The sequence below is a fragment of the Anabas testudineus genome, chromosome 6 (assembly GCF_900324465.2).
Source record: "Anabas testudineus chromosome 6, fAnaTes1.2, whole genome shotgun sequence".
NCBI lineage: Eukaryota > Metazoa > Chordata > Actinopteri > Anabantiformes > Anabantidae > Anabas > Anabas testudineus.
The window spans coordinates 15,358,490-15,381,496 of NC_046615.1; the positions used below are offsets into that span (position 1 = coordinate 15,358,490).

Genomic DNA, 23,007 nt, shown 5'->3' on the forward strand with positions numbered 1-23,007 from the left:
GTAACGGAAAAGAAATAAGAGCAATGTTATCAGAGGCTTTGCTAAATAGGAAACTCATTTGGGAGAATGTAAGGTGTAAAAAGTGGCGTATTATACATGCAACCCTCTCTGTTGTTTGTGCATCCTCTACTTCCTCTGTTTCACACCTCTGAGGTCGACGGTGTCACACGTAACACATTCAGCTATTGACCCAGCTCCTACATTAAGTCTAATCACAGCACAAATCAATACTGTTTAACTCTGGACATGTTGGAGTTTTAAAACACAAATGCTTCAGGAGAAAGTTTGAATTCAGATAAGGTAAGGTTATGTTGTTTAGTTCATAGTATGTGAACCTTAGTCTAAGAACAATGGACAAAAACACATCATCATATCGAGTGTACATCTAATTATATTTTAATCAAACAAACTGCACCAGTTTATAAAAGTTTAGCAACTATTAGCAACAAAGGCTAAAGGTCACCATTGGAATACTGGCTTTATTAAGTCAAACCAAAAAGCAAAATTAGTTTTATGCAACTTTTAATATTTTTTATTATTAAATTTAATCAACTCCTCATAATAATTCTTTATTATAAGGACAGCAGGAGTAGATGTGAGTTTCTACACAGTAATCTTGACTTGAGCGGACAAAAGCAACAGTAGTAGATAAAAATACTGAGCAAAAATGAATCTGTGACATTTTTGATAGACACAATTGACAATTAATTTTGACAAGGTTTTTAAATATAAAACTCCTGATACTTACTGGATTTTAAACTTTCTGTTCTAGTAAATTAAATACTTCTGTTGTTAGACTATAAATCAGCCACAAAAAGCAGGTTGAACATGTCGGGTTTGATTTCAGGAAATTTTGATGGGCAAATTCTACATTTTATAAAACTGGTAGAGATTAAATGTAGGTTTTCCACTTCCTTCTGAGTGGACAGGCTGAATAAAGGCAGGAAGAACCTCTGCAGCAGCTCGCAAATGAAGCCAGGGCAACTCGCCTGAGGAAATGACTGACAGGCAGGAGGTTTGTGGGGGTGTGGGTTACAGTGTTGACCAGTGGTGTTATGCGTGTGATGGACAGTCTGAATGTGAGTCTACAGCAGTTGTGCACAGTGTTGACTGATGCTTTGATCGCAGGAAGCAGCTCCATGTCTGAAACACTTCCAGGAGCAGCAGTGGCAGCAATTACAATAAATATCAGTTTCTTCTGGCCTGTCTGCTCAGCTGAGGAGGGAAACCATTAACGCTGCTCCACGGTGCACGCTAATTTGACAGAAAACACAATTGTATCACCAGTCACGTGGAACATGTTTTCTCATGCCTAACCAGCCAGAGTGGTCATGGCTGTTGCACCGGTGACGTGCCAGTTAAGGACGCCCGCAGTAATTGGACTAAATTTGATGTCGTCATTTCATTCATGGTTGGGGATTCTCCCACCATTCAGCCACAGAGTTCAACCCTCTGCGTTTTGGCAGGTTTCGTTGTTCTGATGTTGTCGGTGCTGTTTGTGTGGATGTGTAATTCGGAGAGTGACTGAAGGGGGATTGAGCAGTTTCAGTCTGTGGGGCAGGTGCAGTTCGGCTCCTGGGGGACTGTAATAGGATGAGGCCCAGACAGAATGAGTGTTTGATGACGAGGTTGCATTTCTCCCCTGGGACTGCGCCTGCATGCAATTATATTTCTGATCTCTTCTTTTTTTTTCTGGTCTGCAGTTTGTACTTTACACAGATCCACATTTTCTTCATCTTTTAATTCACAATCTTAAATTCAACTCACTTATATGTCAACACAAGAAATGATAACTCAGAATCTTAATGCAGTATTGATGTAATTACTGTTTTATGACACCCTTCAGGATGACATTACACTACCTCGGGGGCAATTGAATTTACACACACCTCCGTCTCCTCCCTTGCTTATTGCTTTATTAATGGAGAGCTTGGCACCCCACATCAGTCTGTCTCAGATGAAATAACACGTTTTGATCCTCAGTGCTCCACCCACTGCAACACAGATTCATATTTGATTGCTGTTTCGAATCTAGTCTCTGAATCTGCATGACTTTTAAATTCCTTGTTTTTGTTCTTCTTCTGCTTAAGCTGTTCAGTCGCTGTGGATGTGGACAAAAATCGTCCTTTTGTGATGTGCAAATGAGACCCACTGTAAAACGCCTCCATTTTGCTCAACTCAAAACAACAACACGAGGTGTGAGCTATCCTTAGTTTCATCCGTGCTTACTTTCCACTTCTACTGAAACATTTATGAGCACCAAACTAGGCTTTATATCACCCACAGTAATGGGGAAGTGCTGCCATATAAGGAGACTCTGCCACATTTAGAGGAGTGAGAGAGCTACATCCAATTGTTCTTTCCAGCTATTGTTTTTTCCTATAGTTTTATGTGAGGTAATCTATCACAGGTCACCTCAGTTCCCCTCCCCCACATCACGTTACACTGACGGCTTCATACCCTGTTCTCTGCAACATGCTCGTATAGTATCACACACAGACAAAAGAGGAGAGGCTGAAAAGATTTCACATGATACTGTTAAATCTGGATAAAAGGACAACACAATGATCAGATAATAAGATTCCTCTTCCTTATAGAGGTAAACGATTGAATCTTCCATGATCATATTTAATATGCAGTAACCTTTCTTTTAGGGCTGAAGATTTTCTCAATCGTTGAATAAATCTGAATTATTTTCCTAATATAAATAATGAATCATATAAATTCAGAAGATGCTCATCACACTTTTTCCAGAGCTGGAAGTGATGTTATCTAGTGACCTACTCTACTTTCTTTTGTCATCAGGGTTTGTGTATATGTCATAGAAATGTTTCTGCAACCACAGCATCTCAGTGTAGAACCTGACAGTGCGTTTCTCTGGGACACGAGACAGAGAACAATGTAAATATCCTTCACCAGTTTCTTTACAAGTTGCCCTCACATTTCATACTATTGTGTAAAACCAACAGCCTTTTCCTCACGCCGCTTCCTTTCTACAATTTAAACAAAAGCATTAATGCCTGTGCCTCAGCCCATGCCTGATGATGGTGGCCGCTGATCACCACCATCCTCTGAGTGGGTCACAGGTGTGCGGAGGGGCCCTCCTGCCTCTGTGATCTGTCACCGAGTCCAGATGAAGGCCAGGCTGAAGCGGCTTAGGCACGTGCCGAGGGAGGGCTCTAGTCCCCCCCCCCCCCCTCTCCCCCACCCCTCAGAGGACTCCCTATTCACACCACCAGATGGGGGCTGGATCTGAGTTTTAATGAATGCTATCCTTCACAACCCTTTAGAAAGCACAGAACAAGTCGCCCCCAGCATGTCTCAGTGCAGTTTATTACCACATGCTGCTGCAGACCAATATTACACTGGAATGACCGTGAGAAAAGAAAAGAAAGTACATCTGAGGTGTAATTTCACATCAAAATATCATTTATTTTCTTGTGTGTTTTCCACAATGTATTCTTTATTATTCAAATTTACCTTTGAGACCTTTAGAATTTAGCATCCAAAGGTGAGTTTTGCACCCGGTCAATCTCCTGTTATTAGAAACTGTACAATAATAACACAGCTCAGTAATTTTAAGTAGATTAAGAGCAGAGGACATTTGGTTCACATCTATACATCAAACTATCTGACTGGTATATAGTTATTTTAAATTGGAGAGTTGGTCTTAATAGTTAATAATTAGGACCCTCTACAAAAGTGATATTTTCAACACCGCTCACTGTTTAAGATAATTAAAACTAAATAATAACAAACAAATATAGCACTGCTGCTTTTCTTTTATGCTACTTAACGGGAGTCAGAATCATCAACAAGTGAATCATCACCATGGCTGCTCACTCGCTCTGACACCTAATGTGTAAAGCTGCAAAGGAAAAGTGTGAATTACAAACTCTAAAAAGATCCCTGCCAGCATTCAGGCTAAATTATAATGTACTGGAAACTGGTGCTTGGAAACATGCAACATAAATATAAAACCTTCAAAATGTGAATAATTTTCCTCTCAGTCTTCCAGCCTAAATTTCAAAACATGATGAAATTCTATATGAATTTAATTTGCATGAATTTAGAGCACGGGAGCAGGTGAAATCCTTTTAATTACTATTGGTTTTCAACCAGCTCATTGCATATGTTCTTCATTGGTTGGGAATGAATTGGTTGTGTTGCTGCCCCTTACTCAGTGACCCTTGTCTGTCTCTACGTGAATTGCTTTCACGGTGTGTTAAACGAACCGTGGCCGTGTTGGTGTTTCCCTCCACACGACGGCTGGGGCTCTAATCCGCTGGTTGCCAGATTTATGTCACACACCAGCTATTGTGGACGGTTTGATTTGATCGAAGACGCCAGATCTGGCTAATTGATCCCTCGCCACAGAGGTGCTCCGGCACATGGGCGAGGCCTGAGATGTGTGAATTGGCAGTCGAGTCACATGACTGGCATTAAACCAATAAAAATGCTTTGTTTCAAACCCAGTGCAGCTTTGTGCTGAGGAGGCGAGACTGACAGATGGTGTGTGAGAAGCTGAAGATGATTCTGGGAGTCTAAGAAAAAATTTTATTACAGAATGATTTTGCTTTATTTTTGCTACGTTAACAGTCTGTTGTCTTTAAAAACGTTTATTACACTTTCAGCTCTCTACAGGTTTGTAATGTGGAAATCAGCTAAACAGAATGATTTTAAAGCAGCACATCTAGCACACATACTTGGTAGTAAGGTGGAATTTATGACATTGAATGAACCTTTGAATCTCCAGAGACTAATTTATAGACAATGACTTTCAGTTTAATGGAGCTAGATTACGTGCTGCTACTAATTATAAATGAGCATGTGATGTTATCTGTCCACATCCTGTAAGCTGTGATATTTAACAAATATCAAATTGTTCAGCCAAAATAATACTAAGAAGAATAATCAGACTTCCATAATTACATTTTTGTTGTTGGCAAGGGTAACTGTAGAGTTTTTGATGTGTTTAACAAGACTGTCAAACGATGAATGTAAAATGATATGTACTATTTGATTTTTTTTAATACTAACACTCATATTACACCCAAGTTCTGGTACTGATCCCGCAATGGCACACAATTTAATTTGCTTTTATCCCCAAAAATATCTTTCATGTAACAAAAGAAATAATGTTATTAAATGTTAAAATACTGTCGGATTTTAAATATGGCGAAATCAATCAACTAAAATTATTGCAACGATTTGCAGAGTATGATTACCCGTCTAAATATAGGTAAAGAGTAGAAATCAGTACAAGATTGCATCAAGATATAAATATGAATTTATATAGTCATGAATTTGGCTTTATTTAAACAATCTTTTACAGCTCTGAAAGAAAATTAATAAATACTGAAAGTTACCGGTTTAATACTGACAAGAGGTCTCCCCACACACTCAGACCACTGACATCGAAGTCTCCATCTGATATTTTTAAAGCAATTAGTTCATTTTTGACATTGTCCCTCTGAGAGGGACAGGCCTCAAACAAGGTCAAAAAGTGTTCAGTCAGTTTCTGGAAGGACACTGTGGGGGTTGAGTTGTTTTGAACCCACACTCCGTCATCTATGCTGTACTCCATATCAGAGGCCCATTTTTTCAGAAGATCAACGTATGCATCTCTAAATTTCACATGTTTTTTGGCCAGTTCCATAAGAAGTGTAGTAGGCAGTGCAGAACACATGGTCTGCAGCACACTGTTTTTTTTCTCCAACCAGTTCAAGAGAAAATCTTGTGAAGCAGTTTCTGCAGATGAGTTTTTTGGTGTCAGCAGAGCTGCAGTGATGACCAGACAGAAATGTTGTGGTTCTCCTTCACATCCCTGAAGGACAGAGTCTAAAAAGTGCTCTGTTCGACAGACTTCACTGCCTTGGCTCAGCAGAGCAGCCAGTCTCACCATCAGCATCATCCCCTGCACCTCAGCATCAGCACCAACCAGTGACGAGTGTGTGAGAGGCCTCAGGACTTTACACGCAAACTTGGACTGGATGATGTGGCTGCAAAAGCCTGTAACATCTTGATACTCACTATTATTAGTGTTTACAGGACTCGTAGTGTCAAAGAGCATCTTCATGAGCGAGATCGGCAGCTTAGGATTGTTCAACAGCCCGACGAGTAACAGGTGCTGGCACCGGGAGAGGTCCGAGAAGGAGACGTCACTGTATCCACAAAAGGCAGCTCGCAGACTCTGATTAGTGAACTGCAGCTGCTTCTCCATAACCCTCACCATCGCAGGGTTATTGTGAAACCTTGAGACCAGGTGTTCGCAGTACCGGGCCCAGCGAAAAGCCCTGGACAGGGTTTGTTTATCCCACTGCTCCACCACCCCGCTCTGCGCCGCCGCAGCCAGCAGCTCCACCGAGCTCGTCAAGTTTTTCAGCACCGCCTCCATGTGGCGCTCCATGTGGTCACACTTCAACCCCTGGGTCCCCGCGGTGGACACCCACTGTGGAGAGAGGACGCAGCGTGAACATGCACATAAAACCTGGAAAGAAGTGATGCTATTGAGTTAGCAGGTTAGCTATGTGTTAGCTAGCTAGACGTATTAAAGGACTTCCGGTGGCACGTTTCAAAACAAAGTCCCCTTTGACAAACATAACAGTGAACCTTACGAACAAGTGTAATTACACGATACGTGTGAAGTAGATATTTGGAGTAAACAAACAAAGATCTGGGTCGTTATGAAACTCACTTATCTCTCGCTCTTGCTGCTCTGTCTCCCAGCTGCGCCGCTTTTACCACCGCGCATGCGCTCTCAAGAGATAAAGTTTGTTTCTCCTTCAAAATAAAAGTTGATTGACCTATTGTCACAGTTGAAGATTGAATTTAAAGTCGTTAGTTTTTATGTTTATACACCGGCTAAGGAGCATATTCTTGCAATGCATGACCATGAGTTGCAGGATTAGAGAAAGATATTGTTATTAGACTCGATTAGTTTATTTGCAATACTTCGTCATCAATTACTTAATGTTTATTTACTCACATTTCGTACTTACATCAGATAGATTTGAGCTCAGTCTGTCAGATAGATTAGGTCTGTCAGGTATTTGGATCAGATTACATGTGCGCACACACAAAAAAAAAAGAAAAAAAGAAAAAAAGAAATCCATTAAATCAAAGTGTGTCGAAGGATTGAGTTTCTCGGGCTGACCTTCTGAATTCAGTCCAGAAATGTCAAATTGAGGCAGCACAAAGAGGAGGGAGGCACTGCCCGCAGGATAAAACCTCCCTCCCATCAGAAGCAGCAGCAGCAGCAGCAGCGTGCTCTGAGTGTAAATGTGTGTATGTGCAGTCATATCTTTGTGCAAATGCGCAGTGAGAAAGTTCTTCCCTGTCCACATTGGTTCAGTGTTTTGGAGAATAACCTGTGGGTCGGTGCACCGCTGCGAAAAGCATGAAAACTCAGAAGACGAGTGAGAGGGAGGTGCGCACCAACGAGCTGAACCTTCAGGGTGAGCACACACAAGGAGCTTTATGGACTCATGCAAAACCATTTTCACGGTTTTCCTATTGCTAAATGAATGTCAGACTTTGTCTTTATGCGAATTTTATTTCAGGTTGGGATCTAGCTTGTGCTTTACAGCTTCTCTCCAGAGGGGTGTGCAGAAAAATGTCACCTTCTGTAGCTAATTTAAAAGTTGGGGCATAGTTAAGCCTTATTTCTTGTCAACTAAGGGAAAGTAGACTTCTTTTTTCCTGTTTTTTTATTTTTCTCAAGGCATATTTTATTACTCAGAATCTGATGTATAGCTCTCAGTCGTTTCATTGGTTTTAATTAGTGGGTGTTCATGCTTTCACTCAGCTCATGTGTTCCCTTGATCCTATTTCCAGAGTGGTGAAATGTCTGTAGTGGCTGTTTTTATTTGTGACAGTTATGAAAGGAGGAGACAGCTTTAAAATGTTATTGAAGCTGCAAATTCATGTGTTGCCAAATATTTTAAAAGCTCAGTCCTAAATGTTTATTGACGCTAAATTTAGATAACAGCAAAAAATATGTGTGTAAGACTGGATCTGTGGTCTTGAAATTTGTTTGCCTAAATAACATGTGTTGATGGTGTGTCTAAAACACAAGGGTTTATTGTTGAAAGCCCGAGTTTATTTGAAAAGTATTTGATTTTAAAATGATCTCACATTTTAAACACAGTGACAGTGTCATTATAACATGTGATATACAGTATTGTGTACTTTATTGAGCACTACTGCTGATTCAACACAAATACAAAAAACAGTACTATATGTGGTAGAAACACTCTGAGTTTCCTTGTTTTAAGTGGACAAATCAGATTACACTGCTGTAGAGGAGAAAGGCATGAAGGGCAGCAGGGATTAGGAGGACAGAGACACTCTTGTTTTTTTTCTAATTGATGTGATTTGGCAGTCGAGATTCCCATCCATATGCATCTCCTGGAGGACTCTGCAGCCAACTGTGGCATGTTATGACAGATTTACTTAAGTCATGAGGCCTTTTAGACCATCAAAATGTACATTTGAATATATTTGAACTATAAAGGTTATCATTTCTGATTCTAGTCCTGAGTGTACGGTCAGATTCATATTCTGAAAACAGCAGTAGATGAAGGAGAAAGTGCAGCGGATGCTATATGAAGCCTAGCAGAGAAGTGGTGCCGGCTCCCTGTGTGTCTTTGGCCAGAGGTTGACGAGGTCAGGCTACAGTGTTGTGAGAGGAACCAGGTATGTTTTATAACAGCTGCTTGTTTCTTTAGGACTCCTTCCTGGGAAAATGTAGGATGAAAACCCAGCGGGATGTTTATTTTAAAACTGGGGATAAAAAATACTTAAAATGACACCTTTGCCACACTAGAAAGTAACTGGAAATGTTTCTAGATTCAATGATCTGGTTCAAGTAGAAAGGTTTGAATCTTTCAGTTAATCTGAAAAAGTCACAATCACAACATCTTGAAAGACACGGTTTTCACTGGCCAGTGATGATATGATGTAAAGTGTAGTATTAATTATCCATTTCCCAAACAGTGAGTCCAGTATGTCAAAGTTACTTATTGTGTTTGAAAATAGAATTATTTTTCTGTTGTCCATTGAGATATTTATCAAATATTAATATTTTTATTTACATATAACACCGGAGTGTGTGCTTGTATGAGGCAGTATGAAGAGGAGTTGTTGTATTGACTTTGTCTTGTCTGCCACCTTTCACCACAGTGGACATGGGAATGTAACACTTGCATGTGAGTGCTGAGCTCCAGAGTTTAGTTTGTGTACTAAACTATCTTCATGTAGATAAGACGACCTTAGTTGGATTTAAGGTCTTGATGTTGTGTTGCACCATGGTGTGATTTTGTGACAGCCAACTCCAGGGGGACCTTGAAATGTTACACAGCTTTAAAGGTCAGATTCCTCACATTGTGTTACACTCCCTTGGTATCCAGAAGAAATTTTCAGCCATCATATATGGAGAACTAGTTGTTCATGACAGCTTTGCTTCCTTGTTTGAATACCTAATAATTTGCATTAAATATCCTGCTGCTATTTGCCTACCAAGGGGAGTGTGTTTGAGATGTTCCGGCTTGTGTCCAGACTGGAGGTAGCAAAGTTTATATATGACAACTAGAGTCCCTTGAATACACATTGACATCCTTTGGAGTAATGTGAGCCTTGAGTAAACAAAATTTCACTCTCCTTGTGATGCCACCATCCTTATACTCTGAGGTTGTCTCCTCTCTGTCTGCATCATTCAGTCATTCTAGTTCAGCGTGTGCTTTGGGGACGCAGTAATCGCAGCTCACATACTTCTAAGTTGTGGATATTTAGTGCGGGGTTGTTGATGTGTTACAACTTTGCTCAGGTTTTACATCTGGCGCCCAGTTGTTTTGTAAATTACTCACGCTTCTCAGCAGCAACCCCCATTAATAGAGTGACACTGGACTGAAAGATTTTCATGTTTTAATGCTCATACAGTGAACACTTGGCATACTGTGACACAATATTGGAAAAGTCTGTGAGAAATGTTTCATTTAGTCAGTGACTTCACTTTATAGGCAATAAGTGGCTGTTAACTATTGCTCTGACTATTGATGTCTGCTACAGCCCCTCCACCAGGCCTTAATGTACTGTAAGACTGGATTGGATTGATATGGGCTGTATCACAGATGGCATAGTAATCTGAAGGAGCTCTTTGTTTGCGTCTGGTGTTTGTTGAATAAAAGTCCTACTGTGTGACACTGGCTGGTATAAAAGTGTCTCTTGTCCAACAAAGAGGCAGACAGAAACTGCGCTGTCAGCATCCATGAGAACGTCTCATGTCATCAGGTAGACTGTAAACCACACCGGGGTTTGGCCAGGAGGACAAAAGCACTCTCATCTCATCTCTCATCTTTTGTTTTCTTTCATCCTCCTCTTCTTTTCAGAATAACGAGTCCGTTGTGACACACAGATATTGTAGTGTTGATTAACTGTGATCATTAATTTGAGCAGAAATATTTAAAAAATACAAAGTTTCTTTTAGTGCTATTTAATTGTGTTCATTTGATCATTTACTATATTAATATATTACTATGATTGCATTATTCTATATGCAGCTGAGTGATGTTGCAGGTGCTTGAGCTTGTTCTAATTTACCATTTACCTCTGTGGTATCTGTATGGATCACATGTACATTGTCCCACTGAAACTTTTTGAGTTTTCTCTTCACCCTGTTCACTTTCAGGCTGTCTTTAGGGAACCATGTGCAGCTCCCTGAGCCCCAAACAGCCCAGCGGCCCTGGCCTTGCAGACATGCAGCAGTATCACCAGTGGCTGGCCAGTCGACATGAAGCTAGCCTGCTGCCAATGAAGGAGGACCTGGCCCTGTGGCTCACTAACATGCTCGGTACACAAAACTCACGCAACACATAACTCACGAGTTATTACAAAGCTATCATAGAGTTAAACAATTCTTTCAATCACTACACATCAAATTTTAAAAAATGATTTCCCACAAATGTAACTAATTTAACCTTTCTAACAAATTTAAGGTGCAATGATTTATCCGTAGCATTATCCTGGAAACAGCTTGGCTGTGAAAACATTTTATTTTTTAACATTAATTGAACAGGTACTGCTGAAGTAAACACCTCTGCAGGAGAATGAAATCAATCTCAGCCTCATTGCAGACTGTTTCAAAGCCTGTGAACCAGTTTTCATGTTCACGTACTCTCCTATAGATTTACCTTAACTGAATAATGAGAATCATTAACAGTTTTTGAATAATGCACAACCTGTGGTAAAGAAAGAGTAGCAGAGGGAGCATTAGCATAAGGTTTGTGCAAGGTTGTTATTATTATAATAAATCACCCCAGTGTCTTCAGTTGTGTAGTCTCAAAACAAATGCATGAAGTGCTCAGTGGCTCTGACTCTTGAGCATGTGTTGAATCGAGTTTCATGTTGACACACCAAAGATTCATCATTGTTTATTTGTTCAATTCATATTTTATTTTAGGAAATTAGAAGATTTGATTTCTAAAAGTGCTAAAAGTTGCTTTTGAGTTCAATATGATGTAGTTATGAGTCTTTAGGCTCCTGGTTAAATGAAACTGTGCAGGGTTGTTATTGCATATCAAGTTGCTTTTTTTATGATGGGGTTAGTTAAAAGTTAGTAACCACTGCTCTACAAGATGCCAATTGGCCTGTTAGACTGTGTGACCTTTGTTCAACGAGTCAAACACAAAATGTATTTGTTAGAAAAAGAACTAATTTATGGAATTTCTTCAGCAGTGTCGGTTAAACTCTTAATCGTCTATTGAATTTCCAAGAGGGAAAGAGTCCGTTACCACTATTTTATCATCAATTTAACATTTTTAAAGACAGTACAGGCTTTAAGATGAGTGGCTAATGTACTTCATTATTTGAGCTTTACATTTACATTTACATTTAGTAAAGTCGTTTGGCAGTCGCTTTTATCCAAAGTGACTTAAAAGTGAGGTACAAGGCAAAGGCAGGGTAAGCGAAAGGAGGTCTTGCCTAAAGACCCCTAATGGAGCTATGCCACAGCCGGGATTCAACCCTGGTCTCCTAAAACTGTATACTATACTCTATATAGTTTAAAATGATTATCTCATAAAGACTGGGCAGACATCCTACAGTCAAAAACACATTTCTCAAAACAACTGGAAGCCAATTAAGTTCCTGAAATTGACGCCTGGCTGTGTTTGGACACCTTAAAATGACTTCAGTATCTTCTCTGTTATGTCTGCAATTCCATGTTTACACTGAAACCAGTTGTGCTAGAAACCTCTGGTCCTTTGCACAAGCAAGTCTGTGTCACCAGTAAATAGACTATATCAGACCGGTTGTTTTAAGCTGTATATACCCAGTACCATCAGTTTCTTAGAAAATACATGTTCTGGGCAGAGTTTACAGTTTCAGGTGGGAGGAGCGGCGCAGTACAAGGATGAGTCCACTGATTGGGTGGGAGGTGGATGCTTGGCTTTACTGATGAGTCACATTGTTGCTGTGATGGGAGAAACTGACAGAGTAGGACAGAGTATTTGAGGGTGAGCGTCTCTGTGAGACTCATCGCATGCACCAGTATTTTCCTCAAACAGACACGAGTGAGGGAGAGTTTGGGAATAAGATGGAGAACTTCATCGAGTATTTCTCAAGATTTCAATCTCTCTTTTCTGGGCTCAATTACAACATTTGGAACTCATTAAACGCTGAACCCCCAGACCCCACCTCCTATAAGAAACAGAACAGGACTAAAAAAAAAAAAAAAAGACTCTCCGGTTCTTTCCACAGTCAACCCCCTGCCACCACCTCCTATTTCACAATGATCTAACTAAGAAAGAATGGTCCTCTGGAAGTCAGTCAACTGGACACCACATGTTGATCACCAATCTATCTCCACCACTGTGCAGGATAATGAGGCACTACTGTTCCGCCTTTTCAAGTGAAGTTGTTATTGTCACCCAATGGTATACTACCAGAGAATCCCCCCAGATTCCCCCGGATCATGCTGTAATATTTTTAACATTTGGCTTCTGCAAAGCTGCATAAACTCAGCACCACAAGCCAAGCTCAATCAGTTGAGCAGTTTCACCAATATTGCATCAGGTTCAGTTTCAGCTGAGAACTGGAGATTAGATTTTATTTCTGTGCCGTGCATATGTTCCTAAATGAGTATTTTCATGAGGAATTTATGGTGCTGGATTCTCTGCTTTCTTTATGTGTCCCCTGGTCAGGTCTGGAAATCACAGCCGAGAGCTTCATGGATCGCTTAGACAATGGTTTCCTGTTGTGCCAGCTGGCTGAGACACTACAGGAGAAGTTCAGGCAAAGTAATGGAGACCTGTCTGCCCTTGGACACGGCAAGGTACAGAGAAACCTGAGGGTTACAGAAATCTGGCATGACAACAGTTACAATGACTGCACTAATCTGGAAGTCACATCTTGACTGAAAATATTTCTAAACTAACTTACAGCTTTAATGACTTGACACAAGATTGTTTCTTAGAGAGGAAACAACAGACAGGCAGTGCTGAAAGATTGGATAACACTGACTGGCAATCACTTTGGTCTCAAACAATTAGAAATTTGAAATTCAAACATATAAGTAATACATATTTGTCTGTTTGAAACTTAAATATGTGTTTATATGATTTTTTGTCCCTTGAAATCTCATTTTCTGTGTAATTTATTGGGGCCAGATGGCTGAAATTCAACAGTATTGAAGTTTTAGTGACTCTCACTGGACTAGAAACTGGAAACAGCTATACCCTATAGACTTCCCTAATATAGACTTCTCTAAGTAAAATCAATAAAAGCAACACTTTAATCCCTCCCATCCCAAAGAAATGTCAGTATAATAATGTTTGGATGGTAATATGTGAAAAATATAGTTACAGGGAGAAAGACAGAAAATGAATGAAGTCAAAAGCAAAATACTTTTTTTTCCCATTTTTTGCCTCAGATGTTATGACTGTTATTTCTCAGCTTGGCAGAAACCATGAAACGCTCGCAAAGAGCTCCACAATTTCTAGAAGCAGTGCACAAAGGATATTTCGATGGGGGATGGGGGTCTGCAGTATTCACCAGGGCAAAAAGAAGAAAAAAAAGGCTGGCAAGGACACATCCACTGATGGGGCCCCACATCTCCTGTGAGATTTGGCAACACTATCATAAATGTTGATTTTTTTGTTAGTCTTGACTGGGGCTTCAGTGACTTGTACAAGATTAAAAGGTAACCCTGCAGATGGTTATCTCTAAAATGACCCAGGCATTTACTGCATATACATATTTTACTGTGTCAGTGCTCAAAAAAATAAAGTTATGTTATGTTACCACTGACAAATCTGAGGAAAAAAGTATATTTTTCATATATTTCTACTATACGTATTATTAATAAATCCATTAAAATATTTTACATAGGAAAGGTGGATTAATAAACGTTGCAGCAGGACGAAAATAAGAAAAATAAGTTAGTAAATTAGTGTGAAACATGACAAAATCACAATCTTTATAGAGATAGTGTCTATAGTTACTCTAGATAACTGCATCTACACATGTAGGTCTGGTCCTCAGTAGGATTGAAGGTTCAGAGAGGAAAAACTGATCAAGTCATGTTTCTGCTCAGATGGAGAAAATAAAGCAAAGGGGTCTTTGTTGGCTCTGAAGTGAGAACTGTTGATGTTTGCAGTGAGGCATTACAGCACTGATGACGATGGGTCTCCTGATCTCAGCGTGAGTGTAGCAGCACAGATGTGAGGAAATACTTGAAGTCATTGACCGTGGGATGCAGAGGCGCTACTGAAATAGAGGAGCCTATTGATCATGGAGGTCAAGGGGGGAGAGAGAGAGAGAGCAGAGGAATCCTGAGACAGACAGGCATCTCCCACTTTAATACCAAACAATGACAATGTTTTATTGTGAGTTTGATTTAGTGCAGCTGAAGTCAGGTAAATTGTAAAATTCAGATTTAAAATTCAAGCAAATAGGTGTTGGCAGGAGTGTCATAGCACTTCATTAGCTGTAGTTGTTTATTGTTGTAGTGTACCACTTTAAAGGGACCTTGCACCCCCTCAGTATGAGTTGATGTGGTGTGTTGATTGTGACTAAGTGATTCCAGCACAGAGACATGATAAATCACATTTAATAGATGCTGTCTCTTCCACGTTTCCCGTTGTGTTTACATCAATCATTATCAACTACAGATGAATGAAGATAATATTTGTTTCTTATCACATTACTGACACATGCTCAGTTCAATACAACCACCTCACTAATTGTTAAACTTCACTGACATGCTACTGAATCCATTTAATCCTTTATTTTGCTCATTTACTCTCTTGTAGACAGTTAGATGAGTCAATCAGTCAATCAGCACACACTATTCTGAGGTTAAACAAAGCTAACTGGCAGCTGGTGATAGCTTCGTGTTCACCTTACTAATGTAGCAGGGTTATTAGGTACATTAAGAATAAAAAAGCATATTTTCCTAAATGTTAAACTATTAATTAAAATTATTCATGTGCAGCTGTGAAAGCAGGGGTGGGAGTGCTATATATTATAAGTTTAAAATCTTCCCAAGTGAAAGAAAGTACTTCCCATCTGTTTCCTCATAATGTGTTCCAAAGGTTCTGCACCTTCTGTGCAGTTATAAGACATCTAAACGTACAGGTTATTCAGCAAGCCGCTGCAGAAATAATTACACGTCACAGTGATTGTGAGATCAAACGACACCGGCAATGTGGTCAACATCGCAGGAATGCAAAGCAATTCAACAACAGAAATGATCCCAGACAAAGTGAGAAGGAGAGTCTGGAAAGAAAAGAAAATACCCACAAAAGCCTGCATATTTCCAGCATGAGCTCAATGCACCTTTCTCATAGCTCAGACGCACATATCCTGCATAAAACCACAGCACGACGCATAAATCTCCCCGAACGAACCATGTGGGGGCTGAAAGCCATAAGCGTGCTATTTGATCCCAAATCACTGAGGGTCTTGTAAAATAGCGCTGGTTTTCTATCCCACCATGTCCAATATTGATCTGTATGGAGAAGGTCCTGAACTGAAACCAGAGCTTGGACAGATGGGGAAGAAATCCGTGAAGATAAAAAGTATGTGGCTCTGTGTTTTGATGGAAACTCTGTAACAGCCTTTGTTAAGTACTATTCATCTATGACATTTAGGGGATTCTTTGCAGCTTACGTTTATTTCTGGTGTGCATGAAGAAATCTACTAATTACTCTATGTCTGTAGCAGAGTATTCCCTATCGGAAGATACCATGTCGGCAGAGCGCTCCCTCCGGCTCTTTCTTTGCACGGGACAACACAGCCAACTTCCTGGCTTGGTGTCGGGAGGTTGGAGTTGGAGAAACATGTCTGTTTGAGTCAGAGGGTTTAGGTAAGTCTGCTTTCTCTGCCATAAACTTCAGAATAAATAGATAAAAACACAGAATGAAGGACAAACAGGACAATCGAGTTCAGATTCCTGACTCAGACCTGATTGTGCAGGTAAAGTATCATCCAGGTTGGACGGCCTACTTCCAGTCCCCAGCTCATTTGACATCCACACAAAGCTCACAAGGGCAGCAGTCTGCTGGGAGCGCTGTGATGGGAACAACTTCAATACTGTGCTCAGGCACAAAATGTCTGGAGTAAAAAAAAGACAACAGGAGCAAAGACTGAAGAGTGCGAGTTAGTGGGGAAAGTAGGCCAACACTATGCAAATGTTTCCTCAGCTCAGAGTAGAGATATGTTGCTCTCTTCCACATTCAACCACTAATCTACTGCGAGGATTTCTTGTGTGTTATATCACCGAAATATATCTGCAGTTGAAATGTGTCTGGGCTGAAATAGCAGATGTACAGTATTTGACCCTGTCAGTAACAGAAATACCTAGAATATTCATACATTCTTGACATTTCTGACTAATACCTTGTCGACCAACGCTGAGCAATTTAAACTATGCAAATCATTTCCGAAGGTGAGGTCACACATACTTGAAATGAACTAGACAAGTAACTGTGAAATGAAATATTGTGAAAATACTTTAGAAAACAGATGACAAATCTGTCTTTTTCTCTCTCTTTCTTTCCTTCTCCCTTTCTTTTCTCTGGATGGATTTATCAGTTCAGCAGTAGATGTAACAACACCAGGTTTGCTATCATGCAGTGGATATTCTGTCTGTAAAGCATGGTGTGGTGTGTCACATCCCTCGTACATACATCTTGTATCCACTCTCACTGTTTGATCATATATTCAGTGAGGTTAAAACAAACACTTCAACCCTAATCGTGCATCCAAAGTTTGAACAATGCTCATTTCCATTTGATTATGGGACAAACGGGATAGTAGAAGAGAGGAACATTTGAATGCATGTTCATGTTTAAGTTCATGAGTTTGTTTGTTTTTCTGTGTCTTACCACTGTCTCTTCCATCACAGTCACTCATTCTCATTCATTGCCTTGTTACAGATACCTTTCTATGCACTGTAGCTACCCTGTGCTGAAACATTATCTCTTCCTGTAGTTCTTCATAAGCAGCCACGGGAAGTGTGCCTCTGTCTTTTAGAGCTGGGACGGATAGCCTCACGGTATAGTCTTGTTTTTATGTTCTTCTGTTTTGCTTTACCCACACCTATTTTTTAATTTCTTAACTCTACACATCCGGAGTGACATTAGTCTTTGTTTCCTCGGTGCAGGCACAACGTAGAGCCGCCTGGCCTTATAAAGCTGGAGAAAGAGATTGAACAAGAAGAGAAAGCACCTCTACCTCCTCCATCGCCTGTATCCCCAGTTCAGCCGCTCCTTCCGTCTCCCTCTTCATCTCCTTCCCGGTCTCCTGCCCCATCCCTGACTCCTGCCAAAGTCACTCCCAGCAAGAAAAGCACAGGGAAGCTGCTGGATGATGCTGTAAGTCATCATGGTTCACCTGTCTGTTGTATTTGTTATTACAGCTGTAAGATCTTTATCTTTGTCTGCGTTGCAGGTGAGACATATCGCTGATGATCCACCCTGCAGGTGTCAGAATAAATTCTGTGTAGAGAGACAGTCACAAGGTCGATACCGTGTTGGGGAGAAGATGCTTTTTATCCGGGTGAGTTTATAACATTGTAGTTTAGAAATGCTTAATTTTTCGACTAAAACATTTAAGATAGAGCGTGAATACTTCTTTCACCACTGTTCTATTATACTGTACTATACTATTTGCTAGCTTATAAAAACAATGCATCACACTATTACTGCTAATGGAAAAGGTTGCATAAGTGTAATATGAATACTCCAAAATGTTCAAGTATCTATTAACTTTGCTTCTTCTTTGAATCTCTACTGTAAAACTGCAATAATATATTTAATTATGGAGAATTAGAGATTCATAGACTTTAGACTGGAACACAAGGACAGAGAAACGTTTGAGTTTCTATTTTTCTAATCTAATTACATCCATTCTATTTGCAAATCAGTTTTAGGTTGATAACAAGAAGGGTTGATGTTGCTGAATTCAGACAACAATAACATAATAACTCAGTGGCTATATACATCTTTAAATCACACTGAATGTCTCAACCTAGGAAATATTATTTGACTTTCTCTGAGTGGAGGAATAAAAGGTATAAATGGAGACTAACACAGATTAGAGAAGTAGCTTGGTCCCCTTGGGATTGTGGTTACTTGGCAACCCACAACCAGAATTCACACCTCTAAGAATGTGATTCATAGTGTTGGTATGTTCAGGATGTGCAGACATGCAAGAGTGAGTTTACTCTTGCATGTCCTCTGCTGTCTGCACATTATATTACAACTACTGATTTCAGCTCTGAACCAAATAAAATCTCATCGTTTTAAGATTCGGATCCTTCTTCCAAACCTTCTTTGAAATATTAGTGAGGACAAAAAATGTCTACCCCTCTACTTTCTTCCCTGCATGAATAACATGGGATATTGTGCATATCTGAATTTCTATCATCATTTATGCCTTTTCGATGGCTGAATGCTTCAGTCTTCACTGTGTTGCTGAGCAACCAAGGACAAATGATGAGGAGCCGGCAGTGCTGGTCCAGAGCAGTCTTTTCTACAATGTTGAGTCTTACACTACCTTACATGTCAGTTTTATTAATACGGAGCATCACTACACATAAAAAAATACAAAAAGGACACATAGTGATACAATAGATGTCATATACACAGTATGTGAGATACATAAGGAACTGTTCCACCTTCTCTCTCTCTCTCTGCCATTGATCTACACACTGAAACCACTTTAATTAAAATTCCTCAGATGGTTTTATCTCCCAGCAGCTGCTTTCACTAAAAAGCTTGAATACAGTAAGGCCAGTAAGCAGAGCAAGGACAACAGCGGCATACAGCACATATAAGAGTCTACTTCATAATAATCGGTGCAGCCTGAGAGGCTGACCTTCTCAACTCCTGGAATAAATGAGGTGGTTGTAGCTCCAACAAGGGGGCAGAGTAACATAAAATTGTTTGTGAGAGGTGTTGTCCCAGCTCAGCCTCGGGGCTCTGCCTTCCTCTGGTTTGCTGAGGAGGAGCTCAACTCCAGCAAGGGTCTTGTCCCAAAGCTGCATGATTGAAACCCCTCTGCATCACACAGGTCTATTTAAGTCAGTCACAAAGCCTAAAGGCCTGGTGCTGGTGATTGGAAGCACTGCCCCATCACTGTCCTCTAGATTGATTCTCCTAAGAGGCTTATAAATGTTGCATGTTATGCTGCTGGAGGGCAGAAAACCTCATATCTGGCCACATGGAGGTGACGGTGTCATTTGGTATTTTAGCCTTTTATTGAATGATTTAGTTTAGTATTTTTCTGAAGTCGTTCTCTCGTGACTTTAAAGACAAATCTAACAAATAGACTTTGTAATACCCTGTTTATTTATTCATCTACAGAGAGGGGCTATGATAAGCATGTGTGTTATGGTGGTGTAATGATGTGTTAATGAGGTAGAGGGTGGAGAAGGCTCCAAAGTGAGGCGGACATATTTTATGTGGACGGCCTCTGGGGAATGCAAGTGTCAGAGCATCCAGTACACCACAGCCTTTTATTTTCGACTTCTCTTTATTATAATGGCAGACGTTGCCATGGTATCCAGTTGGAAGAATTTGTCCTAATGTAGCAGATGGCATTATTTTAAATCTAGTGTTGAAAGCTGATAATGGATATACATTGGTAAGAAAAAGTATGTGAATCTTTTGGAATTTCATGGTTTTCTGCATTAATTTGTCATAAAATATGATTTGATCTTCATCTAAGTGAAGACTTTTAACAAATATAATGTGCCTAAATTAATAACACAAAAATAATTCAGATGTTTTATGTCGAGTGAAAAAAAGCTAATTGGACTCAGGTATTTTCATAAATCAGGAAAATTAGTTTGTAGGTGAGGACCAGAGCTACTTCAACTGACAAAAACAACTCAAACTTTTTGAGTTTGCTCTGCACAAGAAGAATATGCTTATGTGAGCCATGCCTCACCAAAAAAAAGCTTTCAGAGGATCTACGATCAAGAATTGTTGATTTACAAGGGTTACAAAGTGATGTCAAAGACTTTAGAAACTCACCAGTCTACAGTTAGACAAACAATCTACAAATGGAGACACTTACTTACATAGTCTACCAAGAAGTGGGCGACGAATCAAAATGACCCCAAGAGCACAACAAACACTCATCAGTGAAGTAGAGAAACAACCCCGAATGACAGACAACAATCTGAAGACATCATTGGCACTAGCTAACATCTGTGTTCCCGACTCTACAGTAAGGAAAATATTGAACAAGCAGGGTGTCTATGGCAGGACACCAGGAAGGAAGCTGCTGCTTACTAAAAAGGACATTGCTGCACGCCTGAAGTTTGCCAAAGTGCAGATTGACACTCTACAGCAGTATTGGAAACTATATTAAATTATATTAAACTATTTGGAAAGAACACAGCACTAAATTTGGTGTAAAGAGGGCACAGCATATCATCATGCAAACATCATCCCAATCATAAATTATGGTGGAGGAAACATGATTTGGGCCTGCTTTGCTGCATCAGGGCCTGGCCAGCTTGCACTGATTGAGGGGAAGATGAATTCACAGGTGTATCAAAAGATTCCTCAGCATAATGTGAGAATGTCTGTACATCAGCTGAAACTCTGTAGAAGTTGGGTGATGCTACAGGACAATGACCCAAAACACAATGACTTAAAAAACAAACAAACAGTCAAACAGTAATTAATTCCAAGGGTTCACATACTTTTTTGTTTTATTATTTCAGAAAACTGTGAAATGTGAAAGGTTTCACACATTTTTCTGCCACTGTAAACAGAGCATACAGTCTGTTATTTATGTTTAGTCCCTTTTTAGTGATGATGTCCATTAGCTAATTAAATTTTAGCTATGCTTTGTGTGTGAAACTACTAGTTGAACTAACTTATAAAACAATTTCTCAGTAGAAAAAGTCTGGACAAATATTTGATGAATTACAATTACATTTTCCCAGGCATTCGTATTCCTTAGAAGATGATTCCTACTGACTTTGTCTATAGCAACAGTGTTTTTGTTAGTCTGCTCAATAAGGCATTAGGTTGGTAGGGGATGGCCAGCTTGCACTGGAGAAAGCTTCCCCCCAGGGACCTTAATCAGTCCGAAGCCTCCACATCAATCAACAAGCTCTGACGTCAAAGCTGTGCTTAAGTGTTCATTCAACTTCAGACCAAAGACTCAATCAGGGAGATGACATTAGTCCTATAGAAGAACGGCCTCAGCTACAACAATCTAAAGCTCCACTTTGACACATCGACAGTAGAAACAAGACCCCAAACCTATTTCTCTCTGCAGATGCTGCACAACAAGCACGTGATGGTCCGTGTCGGTGGAGGCTGGGAGACCTTTGAGAGCTACCTACTGAAACATGACCCCTGTCGTATGCTCCAGATCTCCCGGGTGGAGGGCAAGATGTCCCCCATCAACAGCAAGTCCCCAAACATCAAGGACCTCACCCCCGACAGTTATCTGGTCGTGGCAGCACACTACCGCAGCAAAAAGACTGAAAAGTGAAAAGATAATAAAGGACACAGAGCGTGATTTGGTTCTGTCGTTTCCTCCACACTAAATGGACGTGTGCTGTCTAGGAGATGGAACATCATTAATGGAGATCTTACTTTTGTAAAAGTGATGTTTGGTTTTATTTTCAGTCAAATGTCAAATAAAGCCTGGAATCACACAAGTAGCTCCTTTGTGTTTTGTTTAGTTTTCCCACATCTTTGTTAACATTACATTATGGTGAGTTAACATGGAGACAGGTGAAGCTGTACAGTTTTTCATAGTTGTTTTTTCAGTCACTAAATTGTATTTTAAGCAATGTATCACCTGTAGTTGGTAGAATATTTTCAGTTTTTAGCACACCTGCTTCTTTAACGTGTGGACCAGGCCTATGGTACCTGTTTGTATTTGTATATGTTACAATCAAAATGTTTCTGAGTGAATATAAGTAAATGGGTGGAGGTTTCAGGGCCTTTCTGAATCCAGTATTTCTTGGCAACCTGGTACATTGTATGTGATAGTAGAGATTTTCAGTATGGGTTAATGTGTTGTTTTTTTCTTCCTTTTTAAATATAAATGACTTACAGAGCAGTGAGAACATGGGTGCTAAGTTGAAATTTACAGTAACAGTAATAGTGAGACAACTATAAGCAAAGTAATGTATTTAATTGCAGTACATCCAATTTTTTATAATTAATATTAGGATAGCTTCTGTTTTATATAATGTTACTTTAAGTGCATGGACAATCACCTGTAGTTCAATTGGAACCTCTAAAAATTCATTTCAGGTTCTTCAGTTATTAATTTGTTGAATGTTACTGACCTCTAGAGGTACTGCGATCATTGAACTGTGAGATTTATACAATTAAAACATCTAATTCACAACATTATCAGTCTAATTCCTTTGAAAATCTATATGTGGGCCTGTTGTAGAAACACTACAATGTAACACACAGGCTTGTATGTGCAGTAAATAAATACAGTAAATATATTTTGTTTCCTTTA

General features: G+C 39.8%; 2 protein-coding genes across 3 annotated transcripts; one reads left to right on the forward strand and one right to left on the reverse strand.

Annotated features, from left to right (window-relative positions):
- Positions 1 to 5,272: 5,272 nt before the first annotated feature.
- Positions 5,273 to 6,761, reverse strand: fancf (FA complementation group F). The gene is made up of 2 exons (XM_026365353.1): positions 6,698 to 6,761; positions 5,273 to 6,451 (listed from the first exon to the last, which is right to left on the reverse strand). Exon 2 carries the CDS (start codon positions 6,407 to 6,409, stop codon positions 5,366 to 5,368), a length of 1,044 nt encoding a protein of 347 aa, XP_026221138.1. The 5' UTR covers positions 6,410 to 6,451; positions 6,698 to 6,761; the 3' UTR covers positions 5,273 to 5,365.
- Positions 6,762 to 7,262: 501 nt separating this feature from the next.
- On the forward strand, positions 7,263 to 22,971 carry LOC113165666 (growth arrest-specific protein 2). Of its 2 annotated transcripts, none has more exons than XM_026365355.1 (8): positions 7,263 to 7,457; positions 10,688 to 10,849; positions 13,200 to 13,330; positions 16,219 to 16,363; positions 17,491 to 17,554; positions 17,663 to 17,873; positions 17,950 to 18,057; positions 21,799 to 22,971. In XM_026365355.1, exons 2-8 carry the CDS (start codon positions 10,705 to 10,707, stop codon positions 22,015 to 22,017), a joined length of 1,023 nt encoding a protein of 340 aa, XP_026221140.1. In that variant the 5' UTR covers positions 7,263 to 7,457; positions 10,688 to 10,704; the 3' UTR covers positions 22,018 to 22,971. The 2 variants fall into 2 exon arrangements, with proteins under 2 accessions (XP_026221140.1, XP_026221141.1); XM_026365356.1 differs by having other exon boundaries at positions 16,222 to 16,363.
- The last annotated feature ends 36 nt before the right edge of the window (positions 22,972 to 23,007 follow it).

Excerpts from the sequence above, each read along its gene's own strand:
- fancf (XM_026365353.1), bottom strand. The coding sequence starts at position 6,409 with ATGGAGCGCCACATGGAGGCGGTGCTGAAAAACTTGACGAGCTCGGTG.
- LOC113165666 (XM_026365355.1), top strand. The coding sequence starts at position 10,705 with ATGTGCAGCTCCCTGAGCCCCAAACAGCCCAGCGGCCCTGGCCTTGCA. Across the intron at positions 13,331-16,218 it reads CTGCCCTTGGACACGGCAAG|CAGAGTATTCCCTATCGGAA; the intron begins GTACAGAGAAAC and ends CTATGTCTGTAG. Across the intron at positions 17,874-17,949 it reads GGAAGCTGCTGGATGATGCT|GTGAGACATATCGCTGATGA; the intron begins GTAAGTCATCAT and ends TCTGCGTTGCAG.